The 26841-nt window shown below is 39.8% G+C and overlaps 1 protein-coding gene across 1 annotated transcript; it reads left to right on the forward strand.

Moving 5' to 3' along the window:
- Positions 1–379: 379 nt before the first annotated feature.
- On the forward strand, positions 380–26539 carry cyb5r4 (cytochrome b5 reductase 4). The gene is made up of 16 exons (XM_018756917.2): positions 380–445; positions 3733–3854; positions 5326–5479; positions 6916–7016; positions 10938–11022; positions 11462–11549; positions 12984–13041; positions 13243–13336; positions 15407–15439; positions 17644–17766; positions 18213–18353; positions 19762–19920; positions 22326–22476; positions 23372–23458; positions 24842–25003; positions 25355–26539. The coding sequence occupies exons 2-16, from the start codon at positions 3780–3782 to the stop codon at positions 25407–25409; spliced, it is 1566 nt and encodes a 521-aa protein (XP_018612433.1). The 5' UTR covers positions 380–445; positions 3733–3779; the 3' UTR covers positions 25410–26539.
- The last annotated feature ends 302 nt before the right edge of the window (positions 26540–26841 follow it).

Below are 26841 nucleotides of genomic sequence, written 5' to 3' on the forward strand. Positions count from 1 at the left end.
TACTGCACTTATTTAGAGCAATACTGAAGAGACACGGCAGCAGGGATTCTGTGGCTGGAAAGACTTTTACTGTGAAGCGACCTGGTGTCCGCAGCTCTGCCTCCCGGGACATTTGCCTTAAGAGGATTATACCCTGTGATTCGGGTCAGGGCGCCATCCCACTCTCCCTGGTGTAACGGAATCAGACCGCATATTATACCGATGACATCCTTTTTCCACTGATTAGACTCAATTATAAATATAAACACATTATTTTCACACACATTCATGTAAATATTAACATTTCCATGTAATAAGTTTGCCTCGTAATTTCTAATAATTACGGCAATACTTTGCAGAATGCTAGAAGATGAAAAGGAAGAAGAAGAAGAAGAAGAAGAAGAGTTTGAAAGATGGAGTGAATACCTGTCTGCTGCGGCCGACTTTTTCTCTAGCTTTGTTCCAGGTACGGCTGCTGCTTTTCATTTATAATACAAGTTGTGATACAATGACATACTGTAATGATGTAATTGTATGTTTATATAATGCTCAATTTTAAACAAAACACTTTTTGTCTTCAATTAAAAAGGCACAATGTTGTCTTGGAAAAAGGAACAGATTGATGGGGGACAGATTATCTCAGGTTTCTCGCAGTGTTTTACTCGGGTGAGGCCTGACACCTGTCACCTGGTGTTCCTTGAAGTTGGCCTAGTGATTTCAGGGAGGTCCGTCTTACATAAAAAAGACCTTCAGAATAAGTGTTTGGTGCGTCTGAGCTGTCGCAGCAGGAGAAACAACAATTTAATTAAAATATAAAAAAAATCCTGCCACAAAAAATTATGAATTGTTTCAGTTAAAAGCAGTTTTAGATTTCTAAAAACCCTTTCAGCACTTTGTGGCATGTTTACCACATTTACAATATGTGAACACAGCAGCAAAGAGTTTCGTGCACTCACTTTTTCATCAGGCTGTTTGCAGAGTCATGTGTATAGTAACATGAATTGTCAATTTCACTTATATTGACATTTTGCTTAGATATCGCAAAACATTGGCCATGTTATTTCACTGTTTATTTTTACATGTCAGCCTTTTTCTTTCTGTTCTTAGTATCATCTTTGTCGTCATAATTAATTTATTTGGAACACCTGTACACCTGCTCGTTCATGCGATTATCCATTCAGTCAATTCTGTGGGAGCAGCTCAATGCATTAAATCATGCAGACACGGGTCAAGAGCTTCAGTTAGTGTTCAGTTCAAGCATTATAAATGGGAAAACTGTGATCTAAGTGACTTTGACAATAGCAAGCAAGCATCATTTGAATACCAGAGCCTATTTGCATCTCCTTTTGGCGACAATTTACACATCTTCTAATGGCTGCTTCCAGCAGGATAATGTGTCATGCCACAAAGCGCAAGTCATCTCAAACTGGTTCCATGAACATGACAACTAGATCAGTATACTTCAGTGGTCTCCCCAGTCGCCAGATCTCAATTCAATAGAGCACCTTTGGGATGTGGAAGAACAGGAAGATTCACAGCATGAATGTGCACGAAATCTGCAGCAAATATGTGATGCAATCTTGTCAACATAAACCAGAATCTTTAAGAAATGTTTCCAGCACCTTGCTGAATCCATGCCACCAAGAATTCAGGCTGTTCTGGTCCGGCCCAGTATTAAAATAGTGTTCTTATTCAAGTGGCCTGTGAGAGTATGATGTAGCAAAAGTATTTTTCACAAAAATAAACCTGTTTCACCAGCTGTCTATATACAGAGCACATACCATGACTGAATTTATTGTTTGGGGCTGGCACCCATATAGTCATCATATTAAAAAAAGAACTGGGAAGTACCTATATCACAGGATGTCAGGTTAAATTAGCACCATGCAGCGGTTTCCAGCAGAAGTAACAGTGCAGTTATGTGCTTGTAATTAATCACGTGAAAAAATGATGTAACTCGTAAAGTCCCTGCAAGTGGCCTGTCAGCATGGAGCCCTGATGGGGAATCAATCACAGCACTTCAAAGGTGTGAGAGCATCAGTCTGGGGGATGCTCTGGGCATGTCTTCCTCATCTCTGCCAAACACAAAGAGCCAAATAATAAGGGCAATTTATGGACACTGTCATAAAATGACTTTAATGTTTGATAAATTTCGGCTGAGGCCGCTACACCAAACGCACATGGCCTCCACCTGTTGAGAAACAAAGTAGTTAAGGCATCTCCAGTAATGTCAAGCAAGGATTATTTTCTCAAATTAAAAACAAAGAAAATGACTGCAAGGAAAAATAAAACAAATAAATAATATAACTACAAATTAAAATAAAGTGTTTCATGAATTGAATGTAAACTTGCTATGAAAGTGAATGACATAAAAAACCGGCAATTTGCTTCTCAGATCAGGACACTTCCACATACTCAGCTGCTGCTATTATTATTATTATTGCTGCTGCAAAACCTTTAAACATAATTTTTCTTCAGACATGTACAAAATTATATTTGCAGTAAAAATAATAAATTTGTGTTTTATGACCAGGTTAAAGGAATAAAAATTCTGTGGGACATTCAGTGTAGAACTGCACAGTGCTTTCAGCCTTAAATGATCCATGTAACAACGACAGCAATGATAACAAACCGTCTTGGTAGTTGTGGGATTCATATTTTTTGGCCTGTTTCAGTTTTAATGTTTTCCCAGTGCTGCCTTCTAAAACACACACACACACACACACACACACACACACACACACACACACACACACACACACACTGGCATTTTCCAGGAAACTGAACTTAGATTTCTTTAGTAGAAATAAGCAGCTATTTGAATTTTACCTTCAAGTGGTAACCTGGTAAAGTCAGATACATGAAACCTTAATTTGAAATGTAGAAACTGTTAATTTATTAATAACTTTCAGGTATACATGCACAAGTTACAGCAGGTGGCGAAGTGTTTAGGGCTGAATCTTTACAGTCGGAAGGTTCTTGGGTCAAATCCCACTACTGCTGTAGAACCCACAAACAAGTACTTACCCTAAATGTATAGTCAGAATACCCTGCTGTATAAAACATTATTAATGAACAAATGTTTCGGCTAAATAAAAGTTAATAATAATGAAGCCTGTTAGTAATTCTTGAAATTGACTAAATTTCAACCTCGGTCTTGGGGTCTAGTCTTTACTCAGATGCTTAAAATTATGTTAATTCATTTTAGGCCTGGTCAACTTTTAGACCAAACACTGTTTTGCTAAGTCTGAATAATTTTTTATATTTTATTTACTGATGAAGAGGTGTACGTTACACAGTTCTATTTGCAGCGAGAAAAAAATCAGCATTGAAACTGGAGGAGGACACAAGATGTCGCCGTTGCATGTACTTGGGGTGTGTCGTCATCACTGTGCGACAACAGAGTTGCTTAAGTGAGCACAAGCCGGATTTCCTTTTTCAACCCGGAAGTGCGTTAGTGTCAATATCTTGTTAAAGTTGCTCGTAACTCGTTTACAGGTAGCGCACTTGTCAAGAACAGTTTGACTTGGAGAAGTTCTGTGGCAGCGGATTTTTTTTTTTTCCCCCTCCCCCCCTGCTCTGCACCTGAGAGAGTGCACAGTTTGCGGTGTCATTCGTATGCAGCTGAGCAGTCGCTGCTGCTGGGTAGTTAACTTAACTTAGTGAGTGGCGGTGAAGTGGAGTCGAGAAGCGGTTCCTCACCACAACGAACGAACAAGTTATGGTGGTAACTGACTGAGGCTCACCCTCCAGATTTTCTCCGCGGTTGGAGCTGTCGGAGCTGTCGGAGAGCCGTGGAGATGCTGAATGTTCCGTCCCAGGCGTTCCCTGCGGCTGCCTCGCAGCAGCGCGTTTCCCCAGCCGGCAGGAACAAGGTGAGGACCGCGGGGGCGGGGTACAAATCGTACCGGGCGTCTCTCTGGGGCTTTGCTTTTGTCCACGTGCTCAGCAAATTTTTATATCATTATGCCCATAAGGAGGGACTTATGAGCACAATAAAAAAAAAAAAAAAAAATACAGCACACTGGGTTAGCAATACCAGGCAAGTGTTCATCACCACTCAATAATGCTGGTGAAACAATCAATAACACGTACAATAACCCCACCCATCCTGATCCTCTAGTCTATTATCGCCAATAATAAACAATCTTGTCTTCTTCCCGTTTAAATCAATGCCCTCCCCAAAACCATCCTTATAACACAGCTCATGCTTCAACTCACGCATCATCATGTCATGATGAATTTCCTCAAATTCTATTTGTAGCAATTTTTTTTTGCTCTTTTTCTTTTTAATGATTGTGATGGATTTGTGAAAACTGGATTGTTACAGTGGCAAATCTTGAATTCGGAATTCCTATTGACAGTTTGCAGGGAAAGCTACTTTTACATCATGTATTTGTATAGCTGACACTTTACTTTTCTCCAAAAAGATTTGCGATGTTAGAATACTGGAAGAAGTTTTGCACAAAACCAACGTAATATAAGACAGGAGAAAGGTTCACTAGTGGTATCCTTTACTTTGGCCGAAAGGAGGGTCTCTCGTCGCAGCGGAGATCAGGGCGTCTCTCCGAGCAGCAGAAACTCTTTACGATTTATAACAAACTTCATGCATGTTCAGCGTGTCGTCACCAGTCCGTGGTATTCGTTTCGTTGGCTATAAGGTTGCTTGCTTGTTTTCTAGAGGTTCTTTGTTCACTGCTGTCAAACTTTTCAGAACTGAATGTTCTTTACCAACTAAACAAAAGGTGTTTCCGTATCAGCTGGGTTACAACTTCTTGTTTTCTGCTTTGCATCTCGTTACTATTAGCAACATATTTAGTAACAAGCTGGGCTGTGGAGTTGGTACACAAAACCTCTGACTCCACAACACTGGTAACAACACCCTGTGTCTTGTGTTACCTGCACGTAGAAATTTTGACATACATTAAGGCATCTAAGAACATCCAGTGGTACATTTTCAAACTTTTCCTCCACAGTACCTGCAATTATTTACCTATTTGTAGAGCTGGGCAATTTTTACTGAAACAATTTAAGGAAAGTACCTTGCTCAAGGTACTACAACCGGAGGTGAGTTTCAAACCTATGACCTTTGGGTCCAACGCCAGCGGGTCCAACGCCAGCAGCTCTAACTAATACGCTACCAGCTGTCCCTACAAACCTCACTACAAAATACTTATACTGGAATGCCGAACGGTTTATCGTGTTATTCCACAGCATTTCTGCAAGCACATGCCTTAGTGAGAACTTTGATATTGGTGAGGCCATATCTCATATGGAAGTGATATCTCTGATACTGCTGCTCATGTGTTTACCCCCGTGCTCTGTGGGATGTTGCCTGTGTTGAAGGTTGCGCTGAAGCCAGGCCGCAGCCTTATGGACTGGATCAGGGTGACCAAGAGTGGACGGGACTTGACGGGGCTCAAGGGGAGGCTCATTGAAGTCACAGAAGAGGAGCTGAGAAAGCACAACACGCGTGACGACTGCTGGACCTGCATACGAGGTGAACAATGTACACACCACGTGGAATATTTCCAGTTCACGCGCTTTTCTTGAAACATTCATTTAAACGCACATGTAGACGCAGGCACAGAGATGGATATAGTCATAGAGACTTAAATGCCACAACTCCTCAAGAGTACCTTTTATTCCTTACATTTGAAGATGCGAATGTAGGTCTGACAACACTACTGAGGTGGACAAACTTTTAACTAGAAATTAACTGTACACTGGGTCATAGAAATTGGCTCTGGGAGCATGGAGTAACATCACCGCTCTGGCATAAAAGGAGCCTGAGTTGGTGTGGGAGGTGGCAAAGTATCGTCTAGATATAGTTGGTAGCTTGGGCTCTGGAACCAAACTTCTCAGCCGGAGGTGATCCGTCTCTTACTCTGGAGCCCTCCTCGTGAATGACTCTGGGCAAGTGTACGGATACTCAGTTTTTCTTTAGGAAAGTGAGAAAACCTGGGGAAAATATTCTTCTGTCAGATTTTGAAATTTGAGATGCACTTAAGTGTTTCTATATTATAGCCAGTAGTTGAGAAATTTGCGTTAAAGGTTGACTCGTGTTTCTCCGTGATCTTTTCTTTTCTCTGCTGCTAAACTCTTATTAGTTCTTTGCTTCGTACTGAAAAGTCTTTTTCATTTTTAATTGCTATTAGTTAAAGGTTATGAGAAGGAGAAGTTTAACACCCACCACTGCTGCATGTCTGGTCACTACCCAAACCTGACACACCCATTCGTGCCGCAAGGTTTGCTTTTGCATAAAGCTGTTTGCTTAACAGTGTAACAATAACTCTAATAAGCAGGAAACTGAGTGGTGGATACAAAGGGGAACGTGTATGGGGATGCCATGGTAGCACAGCGAAGAGTGTTGTTGTGGTAGGAGAGGATGTGGGTTCGATCCTTGCTCAATCAGTGTGGATTTTCTGTCTTCTCCCAGTGTCTGTGTGGGGTTCCACCGGATGCTCCGGTTTCCTCCCACAGTCCAAAGACATGCTGTTCAGGTGGATTGGTGACCTTAAAATCTAGACATTGACAACATGACAATAGACCTTGAACTTGAATGTCTGTGAAATTAATAAATGTATACTAGTTGACATTTTATCCTGTTAATAATTGTTACGGATGCAGACTGCTGGGAAGTGTGATTTTGGAAGTTGCTGTTTGTGAAAAGCTGAAATGATGGTTTGCAGATACGTATATTCTTTTTTTTAAAAGGAAGTATGTTCTGTGGGGTATGTCTTGCCAGCAGGGGGCAGAGGTGTTATACACTGTAGAGTCATGGGTGTGTCCCGTCACCCAGCATGAGACAGATGGACTGAGGTCCAGACCTCGGGGAAAAAAAAATTGCAGTGTGTTAAAGATATTACATATATGTAATTGAATATTTACATATAATGCATTTGTGTGTATTATTGAGTTTGTGTCCTCTTGCAGGCATGGTTTACAATGTGAGTCCCTACATGGAATTCCACCCAGGGGGAGAGGACGAGCTCATGAAGGCAGCTGGAGTGGACGGCACTGACTTGTTTGATCAGGTGATCCAGAGATGCACAAACACACACATCTTGGTGTTTTCCTGGAGTCCTCACTACACATCTACGTACTGTTTGAGTGAGTCTTCCTGGTAATATATTAATGACGGTGATTGCTGAAAGTGCCACGTTTGCCACAGCTGCAAACGACCTTTGCAAATTTGTCCAGTGGTGATTAGGGTTAATGGCATAAATGTTGCATTATGCAGTCTGTCCTTCCTATTTGGAAGGTTTTCTATTTGGTTGATTGTCCAGATTTACTCATTGTTTTAACAGTTTTCATTATTCTTATTCTAGTACTCTGGTACACTTAATATATATGAAATGAAAAAATTATAAAAATGATCAAAATGTATAATGCAAAGAAACCACAAAATGGTACGTGCTTGCGTCATTTCTTGCTGCATGAATCCTTCAAGAGATAATTTGTTTAAAAAAAGTATGACAAAAATATCTTAGTTTATTGATGCTAGGCACTTTCAGAGTACACCATATTCAGCATGCACTATTGTATATATTTTTGGCACAGTCTGAATTATCTCTCTGGAATAGAGAAGTCATAAACTCGGAGGACGGACAATATGTGAAAGCCTGCTTTTGAAATGAAGTATCATTAATCCACTGAAATACTGATAAAGTACTGTCTTGCAAAGGTTTTAGTCTTTGTCATTTTTTGATGGCTTAATCACCCTCAAAGGAATTAAAATGGAGGGGGAACATGAAGCTGGTGAAGTTTCTTTTTTTTTTTTTTTTTTTCTTTTTTAAATTTCATATAAATATGGATTTCACTAAATCCACAAATGCTACACTTTGATTAAAAGTAAACATTTTTAGTTTAACGTACAGTAAGGGTTAAAATACTTTTATATCTTAAGTTTGAGTGCATCTGCAGATGATCTCTTTAGGATTTTGAAGTTCCTCCCTTATTTATTAAACAAGAAGACCACTGTTTGCATCACTTAGTTGAAATCAGAGTTTAGCTTAGTTTCAAAAGTTTAATAAAGTAGAAATGTTTTCAGGCTTTTGTAATCTACTGTCATTATCCACTGTGAAAGTTCAGTCCTCAGATGTTCTTCATTAGCAACCACTCTCTGCTTTTAATATAATATCCAGAAGTATTAAAAAGGCTTATTCAGTGAATTAAGTTTTTGCAGTGATGCAGCAAATTGCAGTAATGCCTCACAGCATCTGGGTTTATGCCTTCGGGCATAAGGTGTGGGTTCAGCTTCACTTTTGTCGGTGTAGTTTTCTTGTTCTCCTTGTGTTTGCGTCAGGTGTGATTTATTTCAAGTGAATTCGTGATTCTAAATATCCCTTGCTGTTTGACTGTGTATGTGGGTATGCGTGCATGCGACTACCTTGTGAAGGACTGGCATCCCATCTGAGGTATACGCTGCTTCACGCCTCATGCTTCGTGAGTATATGAGGCGTGAAGCAGTGAATACGTCAGATGGGATGCCCGTCCTTCACAGATGAGTATATGTAATATTATACATTTAAATATGCAATTGTTTTTCATACCACTGTAAAACTGTTTTATTGATCACATAATTTGCATAATGAAACAAATTGTTCTCATGTCCAAAAATAATATTTCTGAGCTATTTATTGGTTATAACACAATTTGCAAGTAGTACTTTATCTTCGTAACAATCATAGGAATGGAACTGATTATTTAACAAGTAGTATTTATTTGGAAAATATGAATGCTTGGCAAGATTGTCATATGCTCATTACTTCATGCATAAGGGTACTGATTATCTGTGACTCAGATCAGACAAATCTGGAAATTTTTCCCACCCCAAAAGAATGTCCGAACAGTTAATAGCTAAAATATTGCTGTGTAAAAGTTGGAGCTCCAGTGTTTCTCCACTTTGCCTCAGTGACTTTCAGTTAGGATTATCTTAAATTAAATATTAGTGTTCTTTCAGTTATTTCTACTTCCTTTACCGGTATAATTTCTTTGCCAATATTTGGCATGTGAGTTTGAATGGTTTGTATGTAGTTTGAGTATATGTTGAAGTGGTTGGGTGGAAATTTGAGTTGGGCACACGTATGTTAGCGTGCATTTTGTGTGAACTTCTTAATGGCTAGAATGGTTGATATATAGTTTGTGCCTGTGTATGTTAAGGTAAGAAGGTGGGGCAGTGTCAGCCTGGACTGCCTGTACTTATCTGCCATCTTGGAAGCGCTTACTTCTCAGTGTCTCATTATTACCTGCTTTAAAGAAGGCTGACATCGTGTATTGTGTCTTCCGTCTCGCACTCAGCCTTCAGGCCCTTACCGAACACATACCTCCTTGGTGCTCTGCCAATTAGTCCTTCTGCCACACTCCTCACATCTGGAGGTACAGATTTGCTTGTCTCTCATCATCAATGGGCTTTTTCAGTTCACTCCTTTAACAGTCTTTATGTTGCCTCATTTCAATTCCATGCCATCTCTCATACTGCATTTTCTGCTGTTTTCCTCTACTGCCCTCCCGGTCCTTTTGGCTGATTCTTGGATGACCTTGACATTTTGTTGAGCTCCCTGCAGAAGGGCAACTTTCTACTGATTGTCCGTGGTGACATAAATTTACATCTTTAGGACATTTATTTTTATAGTCTGTTCACCTCTCTTTGTCCCAGTCCTCTGCCATCTACAAGGCAGGCAACAATTCTGACCTTGTCTTCACTAGAAATTGTAGGTCAGTGTTTCTCTCTGCATGATAATCTCCTTGTTACCAGGTTAGGCTCCAGCTTGCCGCGACCCCACTCGGGACAAGCGATTGTAGACGTGTGTGTGTGTGTGTGTGTGTGTGTGAGAGAGAGAACACAAAAGGACAAACTCAATTTTCTCTTTAATTTTACATTTCCAGTTATTGCCATTCCATCATAATTATTTCTTTGTGTCTGGAGGGACGTTACGATGATGTACGAGTAATATCCTGTTGTCAAATATTCAGTGTTTTGTTCCAGTTTTTCCATAATTCTGTTCAAGGGAAAGTAAAGCTGGCAAATTGTTGCAAATTATTTGTGCAATGCATATTTACTTTTTGTACTTATCACAAAAGCCGTTTCTGTCTCTGAACTGAGGACACAGCAACCAGAGGGCCCAACATCCAGCGTAAAGGACTTTTGGTTGTGGGGAAAAAAGGGACAATCAACACTGAACTGTGTATACTGACATCCAGTCGTATTTCAGAAACTTCTTTTTCTCTTTGGATGACACAGTGACACAGCAGGTAGCTCTGCTCATAAGCTGTTGGTTTAGACCAACTGCAGTCAGTGGAATTTTCATAGTCTCCCTGTGTTCACATAAGTTCTTCCTGGTGCTTTGGTCTCCTCACACATGTCAAGGATCTCTTTCATTGGAATTGGTGAATCTACACTGCTTTGTGTGTGTATGCATGGATGAATGAGTGTGTGATTGGTCTTTGACCTTGCTGTACCACTGTGACTACATTGGACAAATGGTTATCGATAACTGATGAATTATCGTTCAGTGCCGCGTTTCTTATTTTATAAAATTAATTTGCTGGGTTTATGTGTTGGTCTTAACTATTCCTTATTTTTTGCAGGCAGTCATATATAGTGAATGACATGCTTATGTTACTTTTGGCATGTGCAGATAGCAGTAATTCAGTCATGATGGTGATACTTGTTGTGTTGGGTAGTTTGCCTGAATGTGAAGACAGTAATACTTTATAAATCTAATGATGATGATATTTAAATAAAGTATCACAGGTGCTAATATTTAGTTGTGCCTTAGCTCCAGGTTCAGCCACTGATGGTTTTTATAGATGATTGTGCATAATGAAGAATGATGGATGTTAATGCGTCCTTGTGATTCCTCTGCCTGCAGATACAGTTATTGTGTCTGCTTATAGACAGTCCTGCATAATGAATGTCAGTATATTCATAATTGTATTTTTACTGTGTGCAGGTCCACCGCTGGGTAAACTACGAGTCCATCTTGAAGGAGTGCCTAGTGGGTAGGATGGCAGTCAAAGGCAGCACAGTTATTAATGGTACAGATCCAGTATGTTCATGTCCTTGTGTGTGTGTGTGTGTGTGTACTACTTTGTGTTACTGCGCATATGTCGATACTTGTTTTAGTTGTACAGCGATTTCCACTTTTGCACACCTAGATACTTATAGGCACAGTCGCACACAGATTTAAATGTTGCCGTAATTTACTCCATTACTTATGCTGAAAATATTGGTACTGAAATTACTCTCATACTTTACAGAAGAACCTTGACTTAAGCGTCATCTTGCCATTACTACAAAGTCTTTGTGGATAAGCATGTAATAGATCATTGTCATGTGATGCATTAGTGTGTAATCACATTGTCTTGGTCTTCCGTTACTTCAGACTCCCCAAGAGTACATGAATTATTTTTATTATATGAGCTTGTGTGCTGTTGCACATTAATTACTGTTTCTGATGCTGTTTGTGTTTGTCAGGTTTATCCCCTGCTTCCTCTGCCAAAGGTCTTGAACCAACACCATCAGCTTCCCTGCTCCCACCTCTACCCAAAGATCCTCATCCTAGGTGAGGATATTTACATCTTAACCAACCCAAAAAGGTATTCATACACTTCATTTAAGTAACTTGTCTAACAGCAGATGTGAGGTGTGTGTGTGTGTGTGTGTGTGTGTGTCATTCAGTACATTTTCTCTAAAGGGATGTACAAGTAAAAGTGCATTTAACCAACAGACAGAGAGATGAATGCAGATGGCAATCCCGAACTGTGAGATGTTGAGTTACTACATTTGACAGAACTCAAATGGCACATGCGATTTGTTCAGATCGCCCGTGAAGCCAGTAGGTAAACTCTGTCTCAAAAGGAGGCAAATTGAGTGACAGCCCCACCCAGGAACACAGTTCATCCTACAGAAATTGAGGTATTTTCCCATCAGTGTTCTCAGGCAGTCCCATGATTTTCAAATTATTATAGCAGTTTTTATATTCCACTTTATCCAGTTTTGCTTGCTGTGAATCCACTCTATCAGAGGAGCTTGTGATTTATCAGTCTCCTCCAAATCCAGGTCTGGGATTCTGTCCCAGCATTACAAATTTCAAAGCTATTCATGTGAACAGTTAAATTAGTGAGTTTTATTTATTAACAGTAGAGGAGCGTTTCTTTAGTTCAGCTCTGAAATCAAGGAGCACTGTGAATTTAGCTTACGTACACCTTACCATAGCTTCCGTAACACATAGCTTCCATATCCCCCATTCGGTTGAACAGATCTTTCATAATACTCATGAGCTTTGTCTGACTAGATGCCATTTTGCCATTTACCTTTCACATGCCATCTCGCAAGTCTTTCATCAAAGCTATTAAATCTACTCCTGAAGATGAACTGGTATGACTGGCAATAGAATAGGAGGCAATCTCTTCTTTATCAGAGAATTCAGACGCGTCCTGACTACCTTTGTTGAGTGCGTACTCTGTCTTGTGTCTTGGGTCTCTATTTTAGAGCTTTTCTCTTTCTGAGAGTGTGTTGGAGAAAAATCTGATAATCTTTGACATTTTTGCAATGAGACATATTGAAATCTGTCATTTGTAGTAGCTGGAAACCAATAATGGGGGGGAGGCACCTCTTCACTCTAAGCCCCAGCCTTGCCCCTTTGATGATGACAGAACATGTCAAATATCATAGCTGCAGTCCACAAGCAGCTGCATTTCTTATGGTTTTATGGGTAGATCTTGTGGCTGTTATCTGTTTTATCTACTTGCACTGCATGTATGACACATGGATGGTTGACAAGTTATCACAGTTTGCCATTGCATTAATTAACCAGCTCCTAAATTGCCTCTCTGATGTTTTGTGATATGTTCTGGTGCTATGCGAAAACCTGAAGAGTTGGATGGTGTCTTTTAGGAGTTTGAGATCTTTCAATTAAAGATGTTGATTCCCTTTGTATCGATCACCTTTGGGTGCTGTGCCTAAATTAAGTAATGGGTTTTGATTTTGGTTTCAGATTTGACTGGTTCCAGACTGATTCAACAGTCAATATTGTTGTGTACACCAAACGTAAGGTAAATGATTAATCCTTCCACATCGTGACAACTTTTTTTTTTTTAATAAAACTTTGCACTCTTCATACTGATCACGTTGTTATAGTGGCCATTTCATTAATTGTTATATGCTTTGGACAAGCTATCTATGTCATCAGTCACCAGTGATATATGCTGTTAATGGCTCCATATTAAAGTGAGTATGATTTATCGCTCATCCAGATTACTAACTCGGGTATCACTGTTGTTGACCTGGTTGGTGGTGCCCTACGAGTTGAGGTGATCTTGGGAAAGATGTCCTATGTGCTCCACCTCCGTGAGTTCCCTCATCTTTTAATAATTTTTTTTTTTTTTTTTTTTTTTGCCAGAATACTGTATACTTTTCCTTCAGTTCAATTTTAAAGCAGTGCCCTCATCAAGATGCAGTTTGCCACATACTGTCATCAAGTCAGGCAACCTTGCCAAGAAGACTTGTATATATGTACAATATCTCTGTTCACTGAAGTAATGCTGGCCTGCAGGGTGAAGGAAAGCTAGTTTCTTAAATTGTTAGCAATAATAAAGGAAGGTCTTCACCCTACAAAGTCTATAAATTATTTAAAATGTAATAGCATACTCTTCTGGTTATGGAGATATACGTACAATTCCTAAGGGTGTAATAGGTCTTCCTGGGAGGTGAATTGACAGGCATCAAGTTCCAATTTTGTCCACTTGCTGCCGACAATTAGAGTTCATTTAGGAGTGAAAATGTCATTACTGACAACTTCGATAAAATCTAATAGCAAAGCTGTGCTGAGGGATAAGTGTATGTATGGCAAAAAGTCTGCGTTTTGGTCTTGGAACGTTCACTAATCAAAGTCTCATTTTCTATAGTGCTTTTTAACGTAAAAGTTGCTGAATGTGTCTAGTGTTTTGAGGAGGGGCGTCAAAAGGTGAACTGAAAATGATTCCGTGACTCGTTAGAAAAGGCAATGGACTAAATCTCACTGACTACATGTTTCACAGTGTAGCTTGTACTCAACAAATTCATGCATTTACAGTTTTCTGTAATACAAATGTGTAGATAGTCATGTTTTTCAAGACAGTTGTCCATCTATTCATTTACACAATGTAATATAGCTGACGTTGCATGAGTGTGTAGACTGGGCTTTGCCTTCAGTCTTCCTGCCATTATTTAAAATTATAGTAAACATTGTAAATGTTTTGTGGACAGATGCCCTTGTGTGAATTGTAATATTTATGTGCTTACTGCCATGTATTAAGAAAAACAGTAGTATGATTTCAGTTCAGGAGTTTGAACAGGGAAAGGGAGGTGGAGAGGTTGTTTGTCGGCAGTTTTTGTTGCTTGTTCTGTTTACTGCTTTTTTACTCTTGATTTTAAATATATGTTGGTACTAACAAATTTTCTATTTTTTTTAATATGTTCAAAGCATAAAATAGTGATGATTTTGCCAGTTGGTAATTTTTATGAGACATACTGTCACTGCAAGTAAGTTTCTTTGCAATAATTTATTCCAAACAAGGAAATGCAAAGCAGAGCCAATTATAAGGATACCCTGTGGAGATGCTCAGCTAGCCTGTAAACCTCATGAAAGTTCATGTGGTGGCGTTTGTGGCAGAAGGTGGCCGTGATGTTAGGGACCCCTTTAGGATTGTTTCCTGTTGAATTTGGTTACTAGGAATCCTGACGAGAGGATATTTCCAAGGAATGCAATTCCAGTTCATTGGAGCATATGGTATAAATGCATTATGCATATATGTTATATATTGTTTATGATTATGTGTCCAAGCATTTACTTAAACACTGGATCCTCACCTTGGAGCAGAATTGAGACCAGCAATCAGTTCGTATTTGATTTGTTCTTAAATCCAATCACTGTGTTACAATCAATAAAAGCATGGTTAAACGGATGTCTCTCTGTTGAAGGGTTCTGTAGAACCCTCAGATAAAGCTATGATGAATTAAAATTTCTATTAAGACTGTATTCAGTCAATTTTCAGCAATTGCTTGTCTGATGTAGGGATGCTGGGTACAAGAGCCTGTCCTGGAAGCATAGGATGTGAACCACGGTCCAACACAGGACCTCCGTTAACTTAAAACAACATGCGCAACATTTTTGAGCTTCTGGTCACTTTCAGTTTACTTTATTAACGGTACAGTGCACGTTCTTCCTGCAACAAACTCTATTTTGAAAATGGACAACAAAAATATAAACCGAAAAATACATCTTTGAAAATTTATACCTCAAACATTTGTAATACAAGGACTTAGTATACATATATTTGTATGTATTTCTATTTATTTTTCCATCATTACAAAACATATGTATCATTTGTTCTTACTAATTTGATTTGTTCTTACGGCAGCATATCATTCCTTTCACAGAACTGTCTCATGAAGTACAAGAGCTCGTTTCTGGTAAGTAGGAGTGTGTGAATTAGGAAGAAAATGACAGTCATTATTTCCTTTTATTTTTTTTTTTATTTTTTTTTTTGTTCAGGTCATCGTTATGTGTTTCTTTGTGTTGGTGTCACATACACGATTCCTTTTTTCAACCGAGAGCTTGTTTAATTTGAAGTGGCACCAATGCCTCAACTGATGCTACTCCACATACTGCTAAGGTTGAACAGCCTGCTGAGTTCGGCAATTGTTGTTTACATTAATGACCTTCTAAAGTGCTGTTTAAACCTCTTCTGTCTAGGAAACTATCTAGAGTATTAATTGAAGTATAATACATGATGTATGAAAATATGTACACATAATGCGCACATTTGGTAACCCACATGTGACCGCTTACCTCTTCATCAAAGAGGGTCTCTAGATCTAAATTGGTTTCAAACATTTGTTCATTACCTTCAGCCCCACTTAGTTGCATATACTCACCCCCCCCATTTGTTACCCCTAGTTGTCCTTACAGTGAGTGTGTTTGCCTGTGTGGGAGTAATGATTCCTGTGGATGTGTGGCATATACAAGACGTGACCCCACAACCTGACAATACCTGGCTGCACAAGCACTGCCCAAAGGTCACAGCTGAACTGCAGTCTTCTCGCTCGCTCTCTCTCTCTTTTGCAGTGTTGAGATCAGTTTCCCTTTGTGTTCTGCCCATCTGCGAGCATGCCCAGTGTGCTTTTTTAATTTCAGCTTAATTTTCACCACTGTTTTTCATCATCTTATGCTGAAAGGAAAATGGAATACATTGTTCAAAACTTAGTGTTAATTTTTTCAAAGAAGTTTTGATATTATGTGTTTTGCATTAATTGCTCCTTAAATTTGATATGAAAATGTGAATACCAAATTTTTTTCCTCTTGAGGTTCCTGTAGTGCAACACCTAAGACGATGGCACCATTGTGTATCAGACCATTATCAAACACCTTTTTAGCTTGTATTTTAAGTTATTTAAATGCTTTAGTAAATAAATCTTGTTTGATAGGTTCTGCTTTTTGCATTTTCTCCCTTTTCTATTGGCTATAATTCTACACAGTTATACAATTCTTTATTTTCCTAATGAAGCAGGACCCCTGTGCCAGTTTGGGAGGTGGGAGCAAACACCTCATCCAGGGACTGATTCAAGCCACATGCTTGTTCTGCATTTACGTTTATTCGCTCAGCAGACACTTGCAATGAAAACACTGTTGTAGTATAAGGCCACACCTTCTCACCCAAGGTGAACCAATGTTCAATATACTGCTTGCAATGAGTCACTCATTCATAGACTGGTGGAAAAACTCCTTGCACGCACATTTTGGAATCACCAGTTCCTGTTAGAGCGTGTCTTTAGACTGTTGGAAGAAACCAGAGTATCCGGAGGAAATCCAAGTAAGGATGAGGAGGACATACAAACTCCACGCATACTGAACTGGGATCGAACCCACGTCCTCTCACACCTCCCAGACTGCCATCTGTCTTGTGCTTTCCGAACGCATTTATTCAGATGTTGGTAGCTCTAACTGAACTTCCAACTTGCCAGAATCTCTGTGAAATTTATGTTGCATGACATGTAATATGGTTTCAAATACATCACTGGTTCTCTTTCTGTGCAGCTGATTCGCTGTATATTTGTGAGCACCTTGTATTCAGAAGACATTAAGTACAGCTAAGGCCAATATACAGTAATTCACTTGTGTTCTAGCCTTTTTTTTTTTTTTTTTTTTATTTTATTTTAATTATTTCAGAGTTTTTCTTTGTTTTGCCAATTCCCCCCCCCACCTAAGGTTGATTGAGGTTGAATTTGTAAATTTACATGGCCAATTCTAGGATAGGCTGTCAGTCCACTGGAACCCTCCTCAGGACAAACACTTATTGAAATTGGATGGATGGATATATTTTCAAAATAGCATTTACTTACACTGTGTCACAAATTCTCACGTGTTAATCCAGTAACACTAGAGAGAGTGTGTTCTGCTGATGTATGGATGAGTAACCCAGTGTAAATAGTGTAAGTCACCGCGGTGAATAAGGTGTGTGGGCTGATAACACTACATAGAGTTCATTGGAAGTCGCTTTGGAGAAAAGCGTCTGCTAAATAAATAAATGTAAATAATTAAGCAGCAGTTTTTCACAGTTACTGGAGGTTTTGTGTCCATAATTGAAAGTACAGAATTATGTGCTCCTTTATTTCAGTTCTTACTTCCTGCGCTGTTGGAAAAGTGCAAGTATGTGTGCACAAGGCGTCCAGTGGCAAGTGGGCCGAACTGGGTCAGCCCCTGGAGTCCCATGATTCCTTTCTGCGCAGGAAGAACCGTGGTGAGCCATTAGCCCTTGCATTTAGAAGCGCTCCTTTCCCTACCTTACTGTCCCTTTTCCCAATGACTTATTCATGTGCTATAAACATCATCCAGTGGTCATATTTTTGTTATTCTAAATTCATTTTGTTAAAATGCACTTTATGAACTGTTTTTTAAAACATAAGAAAGGTATGCAAGTAATGGACTGTACAAAGAAAATTGATAAATTGGTACACTGGGTTACTGAACACCTTAATGAATACGCTTTATTCTCAGTCATTTTTCTATTTTATGATGTTAGATGTTTTGTATCAGAAAATAAAATGTTCCATTAATTTAGAGATGCCAGCATATCATTCTTTTTTAAAGAACTTTGTATGTTTGCTTCTGGTATAATTTTTACACCTCTCATTTGTCTCCTAATTAATGTATTTTAGTACTTTTCTTATGCCCTGCTGTTTTTAGTGGTCTTCTACAGAGAATGTGTGTTGAAATCCAGAACGGAAGTCACGCACGACACCAGCCTATTTTGCTTCAAACTGCCACCTGCAACCCACATGCAGATGCCTGTTGGTAAACATGTCTACCTCAAAGCTCTGGTACAAGGTAACAAGCTGACTTCATGTTTGTCTTGCTTCACTTGCAGTTTTGCGTCAGGTCTCATGCAGATTGCTTATCCTTACCATCTCCAGTGTTCTGATAAATAGCATCACACTCACCATTATGCTTGACACGTGGCATGAGGGTCTTCAGCTCAGAAGCAGCAGGCATTGACTCAACTGTCCTGAAAACATTGCTGCAGAATACTGAATCATCTCTGTGCTTTGGCAGTGTGACAGTATTCTAATTTTTTGAAAGCAACAGTGTTGTCAGTGCCACCCTTCCATAAACACCATTTTGTTCAGTCTTTCTTTGTTGGCCTGAGTCATGAAAATTGCCATATGCTACTGAGATAGTGGTCTGTTGTGGTGAAACAATGGAATTTTCATCATTGGGTTTTTGTAGGCATTTCACTGAAAATGAATATTTAGTAAATGATTTGATCTGTACTCTTGTACCTGTGGGGGGGGGGGGTGCGTTCCTCTGCTTCACAGACATGCCTAAATATTTCCAGAAACAGTAACAAAAACAGTATCAATAAATGGTAATATATTAAAAAATAATCGAGAGGGAAAGTAACAGACTAAATTAGGGTAGACATTTTGTTTTAATAAAATACTGTATAGTGAGTACATGTAAACACAATAACAGACACTTCTCTTCAAAGCAACGTACATCTGAGAACAATACAAAGTGCATTACATCCACCGGAGGAGAGATTTGGATTCAGTTTGTCACATTCCACCATATGAGCCAGTGTATATTATACATAATATCTGCAGGATCCGCCCCCATCTCACAAGAGACTATGCAACTCCTGGTCTGGGTCATGCTGTTATCCCACTTGGACTACTGTTACTCTCTCTTGTCTGGCCTTCCAGCCTTTGCTAGCAAACCTTTCCAGTTGGTACAGAACGCTGCTGCATGAGTTGCGTTTGACTCGCCGAAGCACTGCCATATTTCATCCCTTCTCGTTTCTCCGCACTGGCTGCCCCGATCATGTTCAAGACTCTGGTTATGGTCTAAAAAATCATGAACAGTTCTGTTCCTAAACATCTGCAAGTTCCGATCACTCGTTAGACCCCAACCAGACTGCTGCGCTCCATCCACCTCTGTCCTCTTAGTGGTACCACACAAAAGAGGTCCAAAATCAAAAGCACAAAGGTTTCCTCTCACTCAGAAGTGCTGAATCATTGGGTACAATTTTTCTAGGGCCTTTTATACCGGAAATCTGGAAACTGCGAGTCCGTATACCTATTTAGTAAAAACTTTATGTAATTTATAATTGAGGCTTAGCGGGAGCTTTTACCCAGAATGAATTACATACTTGTGGTTTTACAAGTTACCCATTTACGGTATCTGGTGAAGGGTGCCTTTTGTTGCCCTAAATAAAGACTTATTGTCACCTATACAGGTAGTGAGGTTGTAAAACCCTACACACCAGTGGAGAGGACGTTAATGCCTGAATTGCCTGAGTCTAAGCCCGTGGAGGGTAGCAGCAACGAAGTCTTCCTCATGGTAAAGGTGTACCCTAACGGAGTGTTCACGCCTCACCTCAACAGCCTGAACATTGGTAAGCATACAAGTTTTAATGCTTTACTGGATGAGCCCCCTTAATTCCTATGTTCATGATGCTCTCAAGTGGAAGAAATGGAATCCTGTCTGGGTTCCACTCCCTAGATTTTCAAATGAATCTGAAGTAACCAGTTTTTCTCCTCACTTAAGGTAAAAGGAGAATTGATTTTAAGAACATACTCTTGTGTCCATACCCAAATCCAATGTTTTCACAAACCTCGTGTTTGCGTTAAGAGCCACGTAGGCCAGAATCTCTGTGAAACTTAATTATGTTGCATGGCATGTAGTATGGTTTAAAATGCATCACAGGCTCCCTCTCTGTTCAGCTGAATTGCTGTATATTTATGAGCTCATTGTATTTAAGAGAAAAATGGTAGAGCTAAAGCCAAGTCCCTGTATGAAAGGTACAAGGGAGCATTTTGTTCACAGCTTCGTGTCCTTAACAAAAATGCTACCCCCAGACCTTCGTTGTCTCCTGTTTCACTTTGGCCATTCTGTTTTTGTATTATTTTAATGTCTTTCTCTACCCTCTGTCTCTTCTCCATTCCCTTTCTTCCTCCAAACACACACCACCCACAAACAGCTTGATTATTTTGCTGCACACATCTAGTCTCTCTGCACATCATCTTTAAAGATGAGGTGTTCGCTGGGACATAGCAAAATGCCAGCTGCGGGGTTTGGTTTTCTTTTTTCCCTCTCTTCTCCTCCCCCTCCCTCTCTGAATTGGCGGAATTAACCAGTACCTCTGCTTTTCTGCCATTATTCTGTTAGGAACAGCTCCTTCCATTTCGTTGGACCCAGGGGATGTTATTAGGCCTGTTGGGAACACTTTGATTACTGCAGCTGTGCTTTCCACCATCACTTCTTGTCTATTCTTTTGGCTGTTTGTCACCTGTTGTTCTGAGGGTGCATTTTGCTCCACTGTAGCTTTTTTTTCACCACTTCCCTGTTCTGCACCCTCAATTATAGACTTCTGCGATCAGAGCCAGTCACACATTTGTTTGAGACGTAACATTTGTGCTGTTAGTCAGTGATGTCAGGTTGAGCTGAGTGCAGTTCATGTATGAAGTTGCCTTATCTTGCATGTGTGAGGTTAGTGGCTCACGTCACTGAGGTCATAGACAAGGACGGAACTGTGGATGAATGAGATCCGGGTGTCCCTCTCCGTCCTAACCCTCTCCTTCCCAGACATTCCGGAGTTCACTGTCCGTTCTGTGTTACCTGGACAGTTTATGTCTGTGCCTAAGGTTTGTGAGCCAAAGGCTTTGCCAAACATGCAGTGTTAATGACCATGCAATCAGGACTTGTTTTCTTCATTTCACGAAGAGACATTTTGTAGCACTCATCCCAAATCAATAGCTCATTTCTTTCGAAAAAGACGAGCAGATGAGCAGACCAGCACAATCAGATGTATATGGATATGTGAACATGATGTGGATAACTTGAAAATTTAGAGAGATTCTACAATGTGCTGCATTTTTCTACTTCAATAAGCAGACAATTTTTGTTCACGCAGCTCCTGTGGTTTTGTAGCCTAACGGAATACATTGTACAAAAAATGTGTGAAATGACTTATACTGTATGAATTAATCTGTCACACATGAATTTCTGTAAAAGTTTGTGGTTGAATTGTATTTAAATGGACACGGTTTTTTGCATGCATGACATTATCTTAGAGCCTTCCTCTGCCTTATGAAGGTTTCATTTTGGAAAAACCGTTTCTAAGGTAGATTGTCACAGATGTAATTAACATTAGTTTCAATGAATTTTTTTGTGTTTCTGACCTGCAAAATTGACACCCATTTATGCTTAAAAAAAAAAAAAAAAAACTAACCTCAAATCCCATTTAAATGGACACTATATAGTTGACATAATATTGCTTTGTCTACCTGCACTTGTTCAGCTATTTCATACTGTATGCTGAACAAACACTCAAAAACAAAATACATGTATATACAAAGTGTTTATCTAATAATCGAACCTTTAATTCAAAAAAACGATGCAAATGAATTCATACTCGCTGAACAAGTTGTGCTTTGGACAGTCCACCTTGAGGTTATGAATTATCACTAATAGAGGTCCAGAATCCAAGTCTTAACCTGTGTGTGAAAAGACCACATGGTGAATCTGGTGTTAGACGCACGCAGCTGTTAGAAGGCACGGATCTTAATGTGGTTGTTGTAAATCTGTTGAAATGCTTTGTAAACCACAGCAGGGTTAGTAAATGAAAGTCTTTGCAAGTTCTTGTAACCTTAACAGGCATATCTCAGGGTGTGATTGTACCTTGTCTTTTGCTTGTTATGTAAAGTATTGTAAGGCATATTGGCATTTGAGATGCGGGAACCAGGTCTGTAACCGGCTTGCAGCGTTCGAACATACTCTTTTCTGTCCCCGGACAATCAGGTGATTCCTTATTGATGAGCAGTCCAGAGGGTTCCTTTAGTCTCCGCCCTCTCCATGACATCACTCACCTGTACCTGTTAGCTGCTGGAACTGGCTTCACGCCCATGGCCAGGCTCATTAAATTTGCCCTGCAGAACCTCGGGACTCTCAGGTGAGACACGTTTTGAGCAAAGCCAAGGAAATCCAAATGTCTTCCTGTACTATGTCTTCTACACAGTTTTCTTTTATTTAGATTTACACGTATACATCCCTTTAAATAATTGTATAATTTCTTTAGTATCTGTTTTGTTTTCGTTAGATGTTAATCTCTTTTGGACCTTTTGAATTGGGGGGGAGACAGCACTCTGTTTTCAGCTGCACTCTTAAGTTTTTATTGTAAATCTTAACTGGTGTAAATGAAGGTTGGTTATTAAGTCAGGCGCCAGTCGGTCTTTCCTTCATGTTTAACTGTGTGATCCTTTTACGGTAAAAGGGGGGGAACTGTGTGTGGAACGATTGTTTTTGAATTATTTCTGTTTCCATGGCTGTTGATGTATCTGGTCATTATGGGGCCTAACAGAACTGACGGTGGAAAATAAGTGACGACAGCAGGAGTGCGCTGTGGAAGAAAGGGGGAGAGGCTATGTGCTCAGTAGCTGTGTACTGAGAAGTTTAGTGGTTAATTAGGGGCAGCTGGTAGCGTAGTGGTTAGCGCTACTGCCTTTGCATCCAAAGGTCACGAGTTTCATCCCCACCTCAAGCTGTAGTATCCTTGAGCAAGGTACTTACCCTAAATTGCCACAGGAAAATTACCCATCTGTATAAATGGGTGAATAATTGGAAGCTTGTGATAATTGTAACCTTAACATTGTAAGTCGCTTTGGAGAAAAGCATCAGCTAAATGAATACATTGTAGTTGGAAAATGCAGACTAGCCTGACCTGAATGGAGTGGTGGCTTTAAGCCCCTCTCACTTTGGCACGTGTCATTTTTGGTTGTAGTCTTCTGTGAGGGGAAGAACAGACACAGACCAAAGGCTTACCATTTTTGCACATGCCCTTTTCACAGAAAGGTCAGGTTGATGTTCTTCAACCGGCAGGAGAAGGATATCCTGTGGCACTTCGACCTGGATCGACTCGCTGCCCAGGAGGAGAGGTAATGGATGGGAGGACTCATTCGGAGCGTGCGTGTGTATGTTTCTCGGCCTCTGCATACATGAGTTTGTGCAAGCGTGCCTGAACGGCTTGTGCATGTATGCAGGTGTGCGTAAGTAGATGTTCGAAACCCTGTCGTCAAAGCCTTTTACCGTTAACCAGGTCCATCTCATCTCGCTCTCCCCACAAGGACAGTAAATCCTAAACAACACATTTCAACAAGAGTAAAGGCTTTTTCAAGTTTCTGAGGAAGCAAAATGCACAAAATGTTTTAAAAAATGAATTAGCTTTTTTTAATGTGAGAATTTTGGCCTTTGTTCCTTTGAATTTACTGGATTGAAACACTGGTTTTAATCAGTGGTGTGTTTTTTTTTTTTTTAAATAAATCATTTATTTTTAGTTTGCTCTCAGGCTGTATTATTAGTAGTACAGTCATGTCAAGCCTAAGGTCTTGTGAATCATTGGACTGGAAAACAAAGTACATTGTTTTCATCAGTTTATCAACATAAGCAGACCATTCTCTGGATTTATTAACTTTGCAGGTTTTATTGGCACGTACTTTTTTCTTTAAAAATTGACTTATGAAGAGCACAACAGATGTCGAGGCGTTTTTTCTGAATTCTTAGAAAAGTTGTCAAAGTGGTAGTGGAAGTTTTTCCATAGTCTGTCTCTCTCCTTTCAGGTTAGAGATGCGGTTCTTCAGCTTCAGCAAACGTTACAAGAATTGTAAAATTGTTTTGTCTACAAATTTATTTGCCTTAACAGAGCTTTTGGATGTGAATTCCTGGGTGTGTATAAATCATAGCAGACTATTTGTATTCACACCTAAGATGACTCAGAAGGAGTGAATTTATTAATAGATTAGTGTTTGACCTTCATGCAGATGCTGGTCTTTCTGCCTTCATAGCATCTCACTAACGTGTATTAAGGCTTTAAAGTTTATTCTTTGCAGGGAACTATGACAAGTTATCATGATACTTTGCAATTGTTTAGCTCATTGTTTTGTGGTGTTGAGGCCAGCCACTGGTGTAACTCAGGGATATCAGTGCAGTCAGTATAAACCCTGACCCTTATACAGAGGTGGGTAGTCAAAAATAATACTCAAGTACTGACACTTGTATATAAGCTATAACCTATACACTTTATTCATGAAATTGTTCATTTCCAATTAAAATGCAGATACACATCCAGCATGTACCAAGAGACGAGAAAAAGTGAAAAATGTACTACTGAGCTCACAAAAAGTAAAAGGGTATTTGTATATGTGATATTTGATGTCAAAGTCATTGTTTGCAGGGACAGAGATTCTATATTACGAATTTTTCACTTTTACGGTTTATATTTTTTGCACTATAGCATACTGTGGTTTTACCCTTATTCCCAGGTTTGAAGTAGACTACGTCCTCTCTGAGCCATCTGATGACTGGCCAGGCAGGCGCGGTCAAATCGAAGCATCCTTGCTGTCAGACTTCTTAACTAAGCAGGAGGAATCAAAGTGCTTTGTGTGCATCTGCGGTCCCACGGCATTCACAGAACTGGCTTTAAGGTCAGTAGCTGTCTCCACTTATTGTTTTCCCCCCCCTCAAGATGTGTGGATTTGCAGAAACTTCAAATAACTCTAAAGTCCTGTGGTATTTTATTTAATGGAATGCATTTTTGCCAGCTCTATTCAGACTGCTCCAGGTGCTTTTAAACCTGACACTCGTGTGTGGTTTTTTGTATGACTGAAGAAGCTGTGGTTATGTTGTCAGACTGGGAACTGTAGGTAGAATGTGTAATAGAAGCGGTAGGTGTGCTTGTGTTGTGAACCTGACGAGTGTTCAGTTGTAGACTTCAGTCATGGCGTGGGACAGGTGAAGAATGTGTCTTTACCAGGTCTTCTCTCGTTGCTTTCCAGGCTTGTGCAACAGATGGGTTACCTTAATGAGGAGGTCCATGCTTTTCAAGGATGAAAGACAGAAGTGCAGGAGATGTCTTCAGCCCTGTCTTCACTCTTAGAGAGGTCCCTGTTTGAGTGTGGTTTCAGTCTCTTTGAACCACTTCTTCGCTATGCACTCTGCAGGATGCCTTGACTTGCCGTCTTCGACAGCAGTGGAAGCCGGCCTGTGCGGAACGGTGGAAGAGCAGCAACAGCGGCAATCTGACTCTCTTAACAATTCAGGTTAATGTTGCTGAAACCAGCAATATGAATGCACAGGCCTAACCAGTATGCCTGGGAAAATCTTTAACTTGTTCATAACTAGAGTGACACATGCGAGATATGCATTTGTCTAAATGCAAGACCTCTAGGATAGGATATCAAGACTATAAAGACCTTACAAAGATATAAGGTACATTTCTCAAAACACAGGTGCTCATTCACGTGATCTTTTCATTGACTTACACCTCTGCTTCAAAATATATTGTTTTGACTTTACTTCCATGTATACAGAAAAATTGTAATACCCTCTGCTGTTAGTCTATGCAGAAGAAGAGAGTAAGGTGCATTTCCCTTACAGACATAATCTACTGTTACCACACAGCCCCTATCCAACTTAGTTTATGCAGTACAGTCAGGTACGAGAAGGAGTTAAGTTCAACCTTGAATATGGCCCAGTATGCAAGCTTCATGAAAACACAATCTACAAATGAATGGCACTGGTGTTCATTATTGAGAGAATGAAAAGGTATTCATCAGAGGAGCTCCGTGGACTCTCTTGCCAGCGAGTTGGGAACTCAGTTTTAGAAGCCCTAACCCTGACCTGGGTGAACATCTCGTAGGATCGCAGCGTCTTGGAAAAACATGCCGCTGCTTTTACACTGGAGGATCTTTCAAAAAGTCACTGAAAACAGGGTAGGGCACTAGGTAGACAAAGGAAATTCAGCTCAAGCAAAACTGCTTGGGTTTTCTTACCCTGTTGTCAGAAATGTTGTCATGTGTTTTTTTCAGAATTATCCACCTCAGTAAATGTCAGATTTATGCAATGTTTGCTCTTGCAATAACTCAAGCCAGCCTGTTCTCACTGCCAGAATTTGTTCTGCCCTGGAGATTGGTATACTGTAAAGAAATAAAGAAGAGCTTGAGTGACAACATTCATGAAAAGTTGTGTCTAACCACAGTTAAGTGTCAAATACTTACCTTTGTTCGTACTTTGTTTTGCTAGAACAGGTTTAAGAAAAAGATTTTGCTGCAGCCTTTTGAAAATGATTCCTCAGTTAAAAATGATTGTTCACATATGTAAGTGATTGAGGAACCCAAACTTCTGATTAGAAATCTCATGGTGTGCTTTCCTGCTATTAGGGTATAAAATTATAACTTTGATAAAGTGTCTGAAAAATAGCTTAATGATAACAGTTCCAAAGGAAATCTTAGACTTTTGGACATGCCTTATGAAAACCGTGTAT

The sequence above is a fragment of the Scleropages formosus genome, chromosome 8 (genome assembly GCF_900964775.1).
Source record: "Scleropages formosus chromosome 8, fSclFor1.1, whole genome shotgun sequence".
Taxonomy (NCBI): Eukaryota; Metazoa; Chordata; class Actinopteri; order Osteoglossiformes; family Osteoglossidae; genus Scleropages; species Scleropages formosus.